Genomic DNA, 13,408 nt, shown 5'->3' with positions numbered 1-13,408 from the left:
TGGTCAAATAAAATTACATCGAAATTTTTATATCTAGGTTGTTATACACAAAAGGCAACCTGAATTTAAAAGCTACCTGTATTCAATAATCCATCTATATGTAGAGGTATCCGATGTATGGACTTGACCCAAGCTTTTGCACCAGAATTAGGCCGGCAGAAAATGCGACATGCTAAATTAAGTGGATTAATCTTTTTCATAAGAACATTTGTTGTTTATGTGTATGACGATTTTTTTTACGGTTGGCGTGTGGCATATTTCTTCACCACCTTAAACTAGTAGTTCAGAACACGTTAGCCTGCATCAGTTGAGTCTGTCTTATTGGTGGTGTGCTGCAGAAGGACTTCGGTTCAACAAAGCCAAGCCATATAGGCCATACAATATGCCGTGTGGGTATAAGTCAGAGATCCTAATTTTATATTGAAATCGATTTGCGTTTAAACTTAATTAAACAAGTAATTCAACTGTGGGCCATTATCGACCACTTCATGGGACCGAAGTAGGCGCGTGATCTGTGCACGTTGAGTAGAAGACGTCACCGGGCCGTCACCTGTTGGTGGTCCCTAATAGAAAAAATGACGTCAAAACGAGGCAATGATGTCACCTGCCACTGCGCATGTAAATTTCCATAAGACACCTGTACCATTGCTCAATTATGTATCTTAACTGGCCTGGATTCTCCATTGTGAGACATTTTCGAAAGTCAGATCTACATAACTAATCCTCCTGCCATCAGAAGCTAAGAGAGCGTCCGGTTTGAAACGTTTTTTCCTCAGACTCGTTTTACCGTCCCCCATATTTGTTCGATTATCTCTAGGACAGTCTAAGTGTCGGCTTCCTATATAGCTATTCTCTGAGATAACGCAGCGATGATGTGTCCACTCAACTTTATATCAGACTATATTGAAAGTAACCGCTAGCGAATTGTTTCTCTCTCTTGTGAAAGTAATGGCATAAACTTTGCAAATACCATGGACTACGTTTCTTGTGTCAATATGAATTTATAATCTAGGGCTATTTTTTTACAGTCATGAACCCCAAGCCCGGACTCACTGACAACTTACCCTACTAAGCTTACTCCAACAGCTACGATACACCCACATCAGCTTTTACCGTACCGGTTGAAAAACGGAGTCATACGTCGTTATATTATCACATTGCTCCATACAATTCTACGTCTGTTTATGTGTCGTAGTAGAGCTTTCGTAGAGCTAACAAGCCTCACCATTCAATGAATTCCAGCTAAATCCAGGTCGACGCGGACCAAAACATTTCGGTTCACCCTACCTTAATGCTAACCAGACACACGAAACGTTACGAACCCTAGGTATCCCTAGCGAGCTTCATTTTCTCGTTGCGCTGAAGTACAACCAGATTGGCGTCGTAAATCGCAAGTTTAATCAATGAAAAATTTTACACTGGATTTTAACGATGGATTGCGGCCTGGATGACCCCCCGATCGATGATGGCGTGCGCCTACGTCAAACCACACTAAACATTCGTACTATAACACGAAGAGTTTTTCGTTACTTCGAAACCATTCGAATCGTATCTCGTATCTACACGCAACGAAGAATAACTATTGATAGTATCCCAGCCGCTGACGACTACAATTTATACCATGGTCGAGCTGTGCCTTTCAGCAAAAAGTATATTTCCTACAATATTTCAACGTGTCTGATTTTGCATCAGTAGCGACGAACCCAGCGGCTCGCAGCTAGCGGAAGTATATCGAGACGCAAAGGTCACACATAGTAAGTTTGCCCCCAAAAATCGAGAACACCTGAAAAATCTGCTGGAGTTAGTTCAGCCATTGCCGCCCTCTTCCTGATTACACGTCGGGCAAGTTTTATCAGTGATAGAAGCATTGGCAGATGCGTTGACAACACGAGCCTTTGACAATGAATGGCCATCATCAACAACTAACTCTATTTGAACACTTGCCATGAGCAGGGACGTAAGTAGAACAACACACCTTTCATAACGAATTTCAGTTACCAGGCAAGCCAACTTTTATGTGAACTATTAGCTGGTGATCGATGACATGGACCTACGCTACAGAATCAAGAAGATATCTATAAGGTGAGTAGGCTGTTGGGCCGTGAAGCTATTCAGCCCAGTTTCTATTCAGTGCTTACTTTGTTAATTAACTAATTTGTTAACTGTATAACACAAACAAAAAGCATCGTGTGATTTTTGCCTTTCTTGCTAATAGACAATGCGTAAATGTCTCTTATGGACACCGGGCCTTTCCGATTTGTCACTGTAGCCTCCGAAAACGTTTCCACTGTAGCACTTGACCTAATGCCGCAACGTGCCGGACTGCGTCAGCTAAGGAGTCGGGTCTCCAAAACTGAGATTTAATCGTAGAAACGGCACTTCCTGCGCATTTTACATTTTTTTTTCTAGCGAACGTTGGTTTTTGATTAGTAGTGTATGCCGAAAAATATTAAAACAGGAAACAAATACAGCGTAGGATCCTTATTGCAAACGTCAAACTGTGACAGGTTCATTGGCCTTCGAGATCTTACTCATACACATCGTAAAAAATCGAATTTTGATCGATATTATACCTTCTCTTTTCGTTCAAGAGGACTAGACATTATCAAAATATGCATTTGTAAACAAGAGAGAAGAAAAACTATCGTACGCAAGGTAACCTTCAGAACTATTTTACACTGCTCAATTTTTTGAAAGAAATTAATAACGTTGTTTATTGTTCGGTCGAGTTTCAATATGACTGAATGAAATTTAAGTCAATATTAGCAGGTTCCGTTATGCAAAAAGCTGTACGCTGTTAGAAGGGAGGACCCTGCTTTCACTCAGTACAAAGCCTACTACCAAATTTTTGTCACACCGCGACATACGTCCGTCGGGGATACATACAAATCAACACTGCAACCATTAACCAATTATTTGTTGAATCGATTGTTAGATTAAGTATTTCAAGTTTTACGTATAGCATTTATGGCGCTAGGCATTGCTTCGGACGGCTTACCCCTTCCAGCCTGGAACGGAAAGTGCCCGGATTTGGACCTAGGCCACAGCGTATCCCGAAGTTTAAACGTGTAAAATCTCCGCTACTTTTACCAAAGGAAGACTACCAACAGCATCAAATTTTTGTGTTACTAGGACAAACGTCAACGGCGTGATGAATCACTGCTATTTAAGATCAAAAAAAATCCTATCTTCCACTGTTATTACTATTACTCAGCGTGGATTTTTGCAAGTTACTTGCTTGTTTTTTTTTGATATGTTTTATAGTTATTGAGTCTGGTATCAAATTTACAATTCTATGTAACCAGCAAAGTTAGTAAAACTATGTTTTGTAATAATGAGAATGTAACAAATAATGTATTTATATGCGCCTCACATGTCGGAGATTAGTTAAAAGGTGATCTTGGGTCTGAGGCCAAAATAGTCGTCGGCAGGAATAAGAAAATCTAGCCTATAGATGGTTTAACGTTGATTTTAGGTAGGTCTCATATAATTAGTACGGAATTGTAGCTGAGGGGAAAGGCGGTAGAAAAATCAGAATTATCGGCTCGGTAGTGCCGCACCTGTCGTGTAACATATTCGCGCAGCAGACGTCGATAAACAAGTGCTGAATTTGGCAAGTAACAGGCGAAACTTCCATCAGCATGTATTAGTAGCCCTGTCCAGCGTCCGCTGAAGTGGGTTTCCTTCAGTAACACCGCTATTGCTACATTAGCTCAGTGAATTTAGACGGCACGCATCATGAGGGCCACCAGAGCCAGCCATGAAGTAGAACATATCCAAAACGACTCTTATTCTGTGTAAATAAATTCACGGTCCGTCGATATTTCTTCAGAAGATGACGAATAATAATTCTTATGGGCCTCAGCCCAGCTCGAACTAAACGCTGAAGAACCGTTTCAAGCAGACATTTGGCCATTTGTAGCGAATGCGAAACCGTAGGGAAGACTGGTAGAAACGAAAGAGAGGGAAAACCGTCAGGGCACAGAAAGGCCAGAAGTGAACAAGTAACATGGACATACATCAAGTGGCGCATAGGTGATGGCTATTTATTCTTTAATTTACTACAACCACTGCCCATAATTCAATGGTATTGCGAGCATAAAATTGAGGTTAAATCTGACAAGAAGTGGAAACGACATTCTACAGACAGTTGTGAAGCAAGTGGCACTTACGGCTCAGTAGTGACGCGGACGTCGAAATAAGGCGTACGTCAAAAAAAAAGTGCCGAGGTCGACGCGGCTACGAAATGGAACAGGAAATCAGCATTAGAAGGAGGACAGAGACAAAAGGCAAACGCCTATTCAAAAGGACTATAAAGGACACTCATAAAATGGTTGATAATAGACGAGGTCAGGTGCATATATTGGTGACTATTTTGGACCCCAGGCATAACTCTCTGAAAGCATCAATACGTTTTGCTAAAGACAGGGGCTGACCGTGCGACAGTTGCAGAGCCGTACCGCAACAGAACAATGGAGCTGCCCTGTTACAGCTGAGGCGGAAGAGATGTTTTAGCCGGAAGTCGGATACTTCTTAACACATAAGTATCCAGTAGTGTCCAGTGTTAATAAACGCTATTCATTCACACATTTTACTATGTGCTAGATGTCGTTTGAAACTGCTACTAAACTACGTAAGTCAAAGTATGCATTCTCTATGGCTAGCCGTAGGTGTTCTCCTACCCATATTATTCCACTAAATGATACTAATATCAGCTCCACATGTGGACAAACATCGTTCTAGAGTACTATCTACGATATGGCTGTTAACCCAGTACTACGTGGGGCTGTACATTCACGCGACGATGGCTTGGTTTTATTGTATAAAGGGCCCGTTCCTCAAAATGTTTGGCATATCATGGTGGACCTTCATGGACTACTACTACGAACTCTACGAACGGATCATGATACTACAGGGTATAGAGTTATTGCGAATCAAGGTATGCATATAGCATACAAATGAATTACTCCATTGTATTTTTGATCATACTGTTATGTATCTTTCGTCCAGTCTAGGCTAACTGTACCGTATTTCGTGCAGTTCATTTTAAATAAAGCGCTATTACTGTGTTGTGATTATACTTTGAGCTAAATAAATTGTTATTTAGAAAAAAAACACGTACGTAAAAAAAAAAAAATAGAATGATTCAAAAGGCGTACACTACCTCTCCAATACTGGTTCTTTGTCGTTTTGACGTCAGTTGCTATCGTCTCGAAGAAGTAGCACTTTCTCTTCTATAACTCTATTGCTAGAGGGTTTTCCAATTCAAATACGATCAAAGGTAATGATCCGGCGAGCAGGACGAAATATTTCATGTCCTGGAAATGTAACACGGTTCAATATTTGCCATAAAAATCCAACGAGTTGAACTACTAAAATAAGTAGACATTGGATATTGTTCAGTGATGCTACTGCTGTGCAGCTTCGTGAACAGCGTAATTTTCCAGCTTCTGAGACTTCAGCCTAAAACGACATAGAAATTAGCCAATGGGAAACATTAAAAAAAAAACCCATTCATGACCCAACGATTCGAGAATATGACGGAAATTCTCCATATGAATGTCAATTTTGTTATTTTTCCAGCTCACCTTTCACGGCGATTTTCCTTATGTTCGTGGAAGGAGGGAGAATTGTCTTATAATATGCAATCATCAGTCTGAATGTAAGTCGTCTAAATGGGTTATTAAATATGACGTAGGCCATAGAGTTTGGGTGAGCATCACTACGAATAGGCCCTCAAACATAGTAATTAGCCAATACGAATCTTCGAATTTTACACCTAAACGTATTTTTGAGAGAGAGAGAGAGAGAGAGAGAGAGAGAGAGAGAGAGAGGCACATCGGTCTTTTCCGTAACGTCTTCTATAGTGCGAACGAGTCACATGACTCAGATTAAGCGGCCTATTCTCACGTTGAGAGATCGACTTCAAGTTTCTAAAGCTGGACCCGATGTAAATTTTCATTTTTGTCATCATACGTCACGCTGTCCCCAGAATGAATACTCCAATGGCCTCTGATCTAACCAAGCGATTGCGCAGTGAGTTAGTTCTCGTCGTTATTGAATACGCACATTGATACGGCAGTCCTAGAGAGCAAACAGTAACTAAGGTTCGACATTTCAATCTTATCGCGATCGCGAACTACTTAACAGAGCTTCAACAAACACTCCGTAAGACCTAGTTTGTTCTTCCATATCGAAGTGAAATTTCGAGCCAGAGCATCGTTTTGTTAAAAACGCTTCGTTCAGACTTCACATGTTACCGGACGCGCGTAACGCCAAACTCATACGAGTGCACCTTCTAGCGCCAATATTAAGAGCTTTTGGTGTTTGCATTTCAACAGTTGACGCCTATATTATGGCAGCTGCTCTAGAGAAGACTGGCAATCTCGCCGAACAACGCCATGTACTAAAGAACTCCGTTAAATGGCTACCGTTCATTGGCTATTTTTTGCTAGATCGGGGCTCAATTTTTGTCGATCGGACAAGAGTCGACTGGGACGCCTTTGACACTGTATGCAGGCGACTTCGACGGAACAACGTACCGGTACGTAATCTATAGTTGCTATGAAAACTCCTGCGGCATTTTCATACGCAGTGGTTCGGTTTGATATCGTCAAGCGTTCACCTACCCAGAGCTTAAAAAAAACTGAGTAGTTATAATCGGTGTCTCTAGAAGGAAATCCCTGTGATTCTATTTCTAAGGATCTCTTCGACAGTCTGGTGGTGCTAGGCAAGTATAGATTCTCAGATGAGCGACAATTCCACCTACGAATATCACAGATAGCGGCATAGTATTGTCCTAAATGCCCAAAGAAATCTAGATCTACATTTATATTGTTTCTTTTGTGTGGACTATATAAGCAGTGGCAGCTTTTAATTTATATATTTAAATTTGCGTAAATGCCTTTCTACACTTCTTTATATATACCTTTTTACCGATCAAGTTTGCGGCTTTATTCCTTAAACAAGGTTAAGAGAAGAAGAGTAGATCTCAACTAGTGTTATTTCACCCACGGTTTAAAAATCCATTAAAGGAAAATAACATTGTTTACGTAATGACAGTCGCAATACTGAAGAAATGTTCCGAGTCTTACTACGTTAAACATTGTTTGATACAAAATCGAGACGTTATGTTTCCTATTTCCACTGAAATATTTCTGTTGCCCTAACTCAGTCCTTTCTATATAGCTGAGCTTTAATAGATCCGCTCTCCTGATTTAATCGCTGCGCTTGTACCGATGGACAGGTATGCATAACAATCTATCCAGAAGACACAATCATGAACTGGGCTTTGGAAAATCGCGAAATTCGGGAGAAATCCCGCCAAATGGCCCGGGATCACGGCCGTGAGCCATTTCAACACGTCCTCTTTCCCAAATATCGTGGGTTCTTTCGACTGCTGAGTTTATTTAGGGATCGGCTCGATGCAGTATACGACTTTACCTTTATTCACGCCTCGACACGGGGTCCAGATGGCCACAGGAAGCCCGCACCAGGCCTATTCGGTGAGTTCCTGCCGTAACTAGGCATATTGATCTAGTAAAAATGACAAAGTTTCGAATTTTACGTCATTTATGTAGTGGATTTGTATGGACCAGCCAACATCGTCCAGTGATTATGCCCCTATTGTTATATAATTAGCAAAGACTGATGCCTTGGGCGAAGGAAGTCTGCGTGAACGATGAAGCTTGGTATTCCAAATGAATTACATGCCACGAAATTTTTCTAACGACATCTCTAATTATTTTAAATGAAACAGATGAAATATATGTATATATATATATATTTGTATATATATATTATATTATATATATATATATATATAAAATCAGAAACTCTATATTAAAATAATAAGACTCACCTTAACACAATATGATTAAATGATAGCACATGGTAACTGGTTTACTAGGTAAGGCACCGTTACTAAATATCCTCACGGACGTTGGTTTACGTATTGGACAACTGAAATAACATTTAACTAAGCTGGCGTTCGTAAAACGCAAAAAAAAAGAAGACTAATTTTCGGGGTATGTGTTTCATTACGACAGATATCCTCAGAGCTGCTTGTTCCACTATTCATATTCAATTAAGTCGAATCGACATCACAGATGTTCCCCAAGACGAAGAAGCCGTAAAGCAATTTCTAATTAATCGACTAGCCATGAAGGACAGGTATATTACAAATTTCGAACGGGGCCTGACTAGGTATGTGCCGTAAGGCCGTAATCTACCTCTCTAATTCAATGCATTTAATTGCCGTATTATGTATTGGAATAGCCTGTGAAACTAAACTAGATTGATTAATCCATGTTTTATATTTCGACGGCCTAAGCTATACCTAACATTGATAAGAATTGCAACGCTAGTTTGACGCGTCGCCTTGGGCGCTCGTCCGCCAAAGCGCATCGATATACAGAAGTGAAATCGTTCTAATATTTATAGTATCCATAGTAGATCTTCGGGCACGTGCGACTGTTCATCTTGTGCTATCTATCCTTCGGCGGGAAGAGTACCGTCCGCGAGTTGGATTTCTGTCAGATCACTACTAATATTCAATCTATCTCGTTAGATAATAACACATATATTTTTCATATATTACACCTAACTTTCGCAAGAAGGGGTGCCTATTTGAATTAGTTTTTTTCTCGGTGTCTGGCTGACCGATTTACAAATTATGATCGAACATCTATCGTCAACTCAACTGTCAGAACAAGCCACTAACAAATCAATAGTCATTTTAAAGTTTACGATACTTCCTATGCGCGATTCACGTTATATCTGTCGCATTTAGGTTTCTCGACAACTTCTACAGGACTGGCTACCTGCCGGAAAAGGGTGAAACACTGCCGTCGCAAAGTATGTGGTATAATCTACGAAGCTTGGTGATCTTTTTGCTTGGAGCGTATCTCGGCTTTTCAAGGTTCGGAATCGTTATTATGCCGTTCCTTGTCGTAGGACCTGCTGCGTTTCTGTACGGCAAAGTATTTCTTTATTCAGAACAACCGCGTACCGTATGACGTGTGTACCTAAAGTACATAACAGGTGTTCTATTAGACACCACTCGGTCCGATTCGACCGAACTCAAATAAAGGACAACATTGTATTCGTTTGTGTATTATCATTCTAGCCGTTAGGCAATTTAGCGGTTGGTCGTCTGGATCTGCTAGCGAATGATTTTCGAGAAAATCGCGAGGGCCTTAGTCAAAGCTGGTCCAGGTTCACCGACAATCGGAATAATAAGCAATAGCAGAGACAAATGACAAGAAATTACTTCACTGCTTGCCTGTGAACTAGGTATTCGAAGTTTGAATTTTCAAAGCAAGGAATAGAAGTTCAAATTTTCTTGTAGTGGCAGCGTGTTTAGGGACATGTGCTAGTCTAGGCTTCAAACGTACCTCGCTTTGTGCTGGAGACGACGGACCATCTCCAACCTAACTAAAACGCTAGCACTAGCGTGCTAAAAAAAAATACTCGGACTTGTAAAATCTTTTGCTTTATAGTGCGTTAGTGTAGTGAATTGTTTCCCGCTCTCGAGCGTGTCTTATACAAATTCGCACGACGATGCGACGGGTGTCATCCCAAAACCGTTGCATAAATCAACTCCTATGCAAAAACTACTACTGAAACAGACGCCGAGATCGATAAGCAGATGTGGTGGGTTTCACTCGGAAACTGACAATATCGTCTGCTGTGCAGGTTGTAAGGAAATGTCTACGGCTGATCATACACCTAGTATACACAACAATGTAATTAATCAAGGATCAGGTAATAATTCGCAGTGAACTTACTAAATAGACCCTTAATAAAAAACTTTTTAAAGCATTTCGGGAGCACGTTCGATTAGAAGGCTTCACACAAGTGAGACATAGAAAGGGACTTGCGTTTCAATCTTACGGGGGGCACGCCAGTGACGTGCGCTGCCCGATTCAACAAAACGGTTGCCCAACAACTATTTCCAGTGTCAGTTTGCGGTCCCTGTGTACGCGCCTTGCAACACAACAAATTTCATCATTATTATCCAGTTTATTCATTGCCTTAATGGGGTAACTAGGTAGTCATCAATCCCTGTTCATACAAATCACAGCATTTGTATTTGGTCAGGCTGCATAAAATAATAGGCATCTTGAGGCTATAGTTTTTCGGGCCGACGACAGAAAGGAACTCATTCGAGAATTTGAAACAAAGCAGATTTGAAATAAATTATTACTCCAGTGTGCTCTAGACGCTATACAGGTTCTGCATGCTTGCAATATCTACCAAAAAGCTCGACATTTTATGCGGTTGACATTCCTTCCCAGACATGCTGTGCGGATATATGTTGCATCAAAAATCTTGTTTGGTTGCCTATAAGTAAGGATGCAAGTTTTTCTATCCCGATATATTATATTTCTCACCTGAACGCTAGATGTAAACTTAAGCCGCTTAAGGAAAATTAAATCCCGACAAATGCAATACGTCCTTGCCATTCTAGCAATTACATTATACAAATGTACATGGCTATACAATTGCGCACCAATTACTTGTTCAGTCCGCTTTTCAAATAATCGCGCCCTAGTAGCAAGTCCGCCGTCGAGACAAAAAAGCAAAAAAAAAAATAGAGATTTCATTGCGGAGCTACTGATCTTTCAGGCTATTCTTTCATCAGTATTAATTGACTCGAAACGACGATATTATTATTAGGATGACGAACTGGGTGCGTCCGCGCTTTCAGCCGATACAGCTCCGGCTGATTTTCGTTTTTTATTTATTGATTCCCAAAAATCTTCTGTGTGTTTCGGCCATTGTCCACGAGGACAGCCGTAGCGGCATCTTCAGACTATCCGCTGACAAGCAGACATGTAAGTAAATCTGAATGTTGCAGTCGCCTTGCGTCTCAAGAGATACGGACGCGCCATCGTGTTTAGATATGACGCGCGAAAATAACAAGTGAAAAATGCGATGTACTTGTATTGCCTCCACAACTGTTTTACTACTTGTTTAGTTTTACTACTGAGAACTTCAAATATAAATAAGTCATTCTAGATGAAACTATATTGTAATAACTTTTCTGTCACGGTGCGTGTTTGCTTATTTTTCGTTTATTTTGTCAAAAGGAGTAATAAACCGGCCATCTCGAAGACATAGCCAGCGGGTAGGAAACTAAGGGAGACGTGTTTGGCCTAGGGGAGAGTCTGTAGGATATGTGAATCGGTAGAAGAAAATATAGATTTTAGGAAATCGTCAAGTTGAGCAAGCCGTTCTGAGCTCGCCGATTTTCGACCTTAATTGACATAACCATGTTTTACGTGTTATCGTTTAGCCGTACGGACTATTTCCAATTGTTACTGCAACTCGGATTCTACTGGCACAGTGATCATTGACAGTTGAATCTGTAGCGAGGTAGTTCTATTTTTGGTCTTCAAGGTACCATAGCTTTATCTACTACTGGCAGTACGTGAAATTCGTTGTTCTTTACTTGGAATTTCCAGCTGCGACGCTTCTGACCGTCTTAAAAAAATCGCCACAGGTCGCGTCCTTCAAAACCGAGTACGCGGGTGAGGATTCCGATTGCGGCGAGGACCAATTATGCTGGTGGGAGGTGAAAATTGCGGAGCCTAGTAAAACGAGCGAATTTATGTCGTCCCTTGGCCAGGAAGGCGTTGGCGCACCTTTGGTTTTGAACGATGACCCACCGGTAATGTCCGAAATAGCTAATGATGAAGCAGACGATCAGAGTGACGCGGGAGCCTATGCCGTTTTAGCTCAGGCGTGGTCAAAACTGATTGATGACATCCAAGAAGGCGTAGAGTAAGCAATTGTTTTATAAAGCAGTTATGATTCCCTTTCGTTGAATTTCAATATGCTTAGTAAGGGATTGTGGGCGGCGGCGGCTGCGGCGGCGGCGGCGATGGTGGCGGTGGGGGTGATCCACGTTGACGCCTGTGTAAAAGTTGTTGAATGCCATTAGAGGAATACTTCTTTTACGTTCTAATTAGATACTTTATTTAATTAGTAGCGTATATTTGTTGTTGACACCTACTTTTAGTTAAGGGTGATATTTTAGATGGAACGAATGGTCTTATCACCGAATCTTTGAGCCAAGTGATAATTGAGACGAAGCCATAAAGGATAGTCAGAGAACAATGTACTATACGCATTTCGAACCTGATCTTCGTACTTAGCCATTAAATCAAATTGTAAAACAGGATTATGTCCATGACAATGTCGCTGTGATCACCCAGGCAGCACATGCTACTAGGTTAGAGCTTTTTTCGCTCCCTCTCCGGTTTCCGCACAAACTGCGGTCTCGTCTGTAATGACGTATCGTACGTTATTTCATGTCTATATGTATTGCATAGCCGATACGATATCTAGTCAATAACGATTAGTCGACTGACTAAAGTAGCAAATGATTTCTTTCAGCCAAATCAAGGCCAAGAAGTTCTCTAAGTGGTCATGCTTTTTGACAACATCGGTTTTGCTCTCGGCTGCTCCCTGGGTTTTCGCGATTGGCTCTTTAATATTTGCAAAGCAAAAATCTACGCGCGGGGGTGGTGTCAGATTGAAAGGAGAAACTCTTTCCGGTGGCGGAGTCTACGGAGCAGTATTGTGAGTTAAATTTATTGTCATACGAACGAGTGCGTACTTGCTGACTAAAAAACAGTCAGTCTTTACCTACCAGTTCAAACAACGTTACTTATTTTAATCGAAATACTGTTGCAGGACGGATGTTGAAGTCGATGACGCCACCGAATCGTAAGTACGCTAAGGCCACTAAGGCATTTTTGTATCATTCAACGTTGGATATTCCAGCGTGTTTGAGCCGCATCAGTACGTCTATGCACATTCATTAGGCTGACCTAGAATCCACCGTCAAGTTCTTATTAGCGAATACATTTAATGGATATACAAGAAGTAACGTACCAGAAAAAGAAAATGAAAAAATCCGTTTTCCTCGATGCTTAATTCTTACTCGCAATTCACCTTAACCATTTGCGCGAAATGAAGTAACGAAGTTTTGAAATCTTAATAGCTCAGCAGCCAAGGGTCTGACCAGCATTTGTCGATGTCTTCAGGCGCCAGGCCAGCTGGACAACTCCCCCGATGCATCGGGAAGTTCAGGGCGACCACCGTTACAAATCCAGAACCCCGAGTCCGAACCCCCCTTCATTACATCATGGCGTTGAACCAAACAACCTGTTGTCAAGAACTGACGTAGAGTACTATGACGTTGAAGGAATGTTAAATGATGTCCCGTACTACGAACCGCACCTCCCGGAACAACGTCATTAGATGCTAAACTGCGGTTCAATTGATGCAGCTGACCATTCAATGTTCAATGGAATAAATATAGGATACTATTGTCGTCACACATGTAAATCAATTGCTGGTGGGCTCTTCGTTTCCAATGTATATTTGCCAGTGAATT

At 41.2% G+C, this 13,408-nt stretch overlaps 1 protein-coding gene across 6 annotated transcripts; it reads left to right on the top strand.

Moving 5' to 3' along the window:
* Positions 1 to 1,547: 1,547 nt before the first annotated feature.
* On the top strand, positions 1,548 to 13,363 carry LOC111249871 (uncharacterized). Of its 6 annotated transcripts, none has more exons than XM_022804311.2 (9): positions 1,548 to 2,082; positions 4,744 to 4,939; positions 5,584 to 5,662; positions 6,342 to 6,544; positions 7,247 to 7,505; positions 11,469 to 11,787; positions 12,403 to 12,588; positions 12,703 to 12,735; positions 13,056 to 13,363. In XM_022804311.2, the coding sequence occupies exons 1-9, from the start codon at positions 2,045 to 2,047 to the stop codon at positions 13,270 to 13,272; spliced, it is 1,530 nt and encodes a 509-aa protein (XP_022660046.1). In that variant the 5' UTR covers positions 1,548 to 2,044; the 3' UTR covers positions 13,273 to 13,363. The 6 variants fall into 6 exon arrangements, with proteins under 6 accessions (XP_022660046.1, XP_086842298.1, XP_086842297.1 ...); XM_086986170.1 differs by lacking the exon at positions 1,548 to 2,082 and adding an exon at positions 3,492 to 4,633; XM_022804312.2 differs by lacking the exon at positions 1,548 to 2,082 and having other exon boundaries at positions 3,404 to 4,939; positions 13,013 to 13,363.
* Positions 13,364 to 13,408: the final 45 nt, after the last annotated feature.

The sequence above is a fragment of the Varroa destructor genome, unplaced genomic scaffold (genome assembly GCF_002443255.2).
Source record: "Varroa destructor unplaced genomic scaffold, Vdes_3.0 BEIS01000004.1, whole genome shotgun sequence".
NCBI classification, from domain to species: Eukaryota; Metazoa; Arthropoda; class Arachnida; order Mesostigmata; family Varroidae; genus Varroa; species Varroa destructor.
The sequence above is the reverse complement of the archived record's forward strand: the minus strand, read 5'-3'. Positions and strand labels throughout refer to the sequence as shown.

Coding starts and splice junctions, on each gene's coding strand:
- LOC111249871 (XM_022804310.2), top strand. CDS start 4,700: ATGATACTAATATCAGCTCCACATGTGGACAAACATCGTTCTAGAGTA. Junction 6,545..7,246: donor TTCGACGGAACAACGTACCG/GTACGTAATCTA, acceptor ACCGATGGACAG/GTATGCATAACAATCTATCC. Junction 7,506..11,468: donor GCCCGCACCAGGCCTATTCG/GTGAGTTCCTGC, acceptor TGGAATTTCCAG/CTGCGACGCTTCTGACCGTC.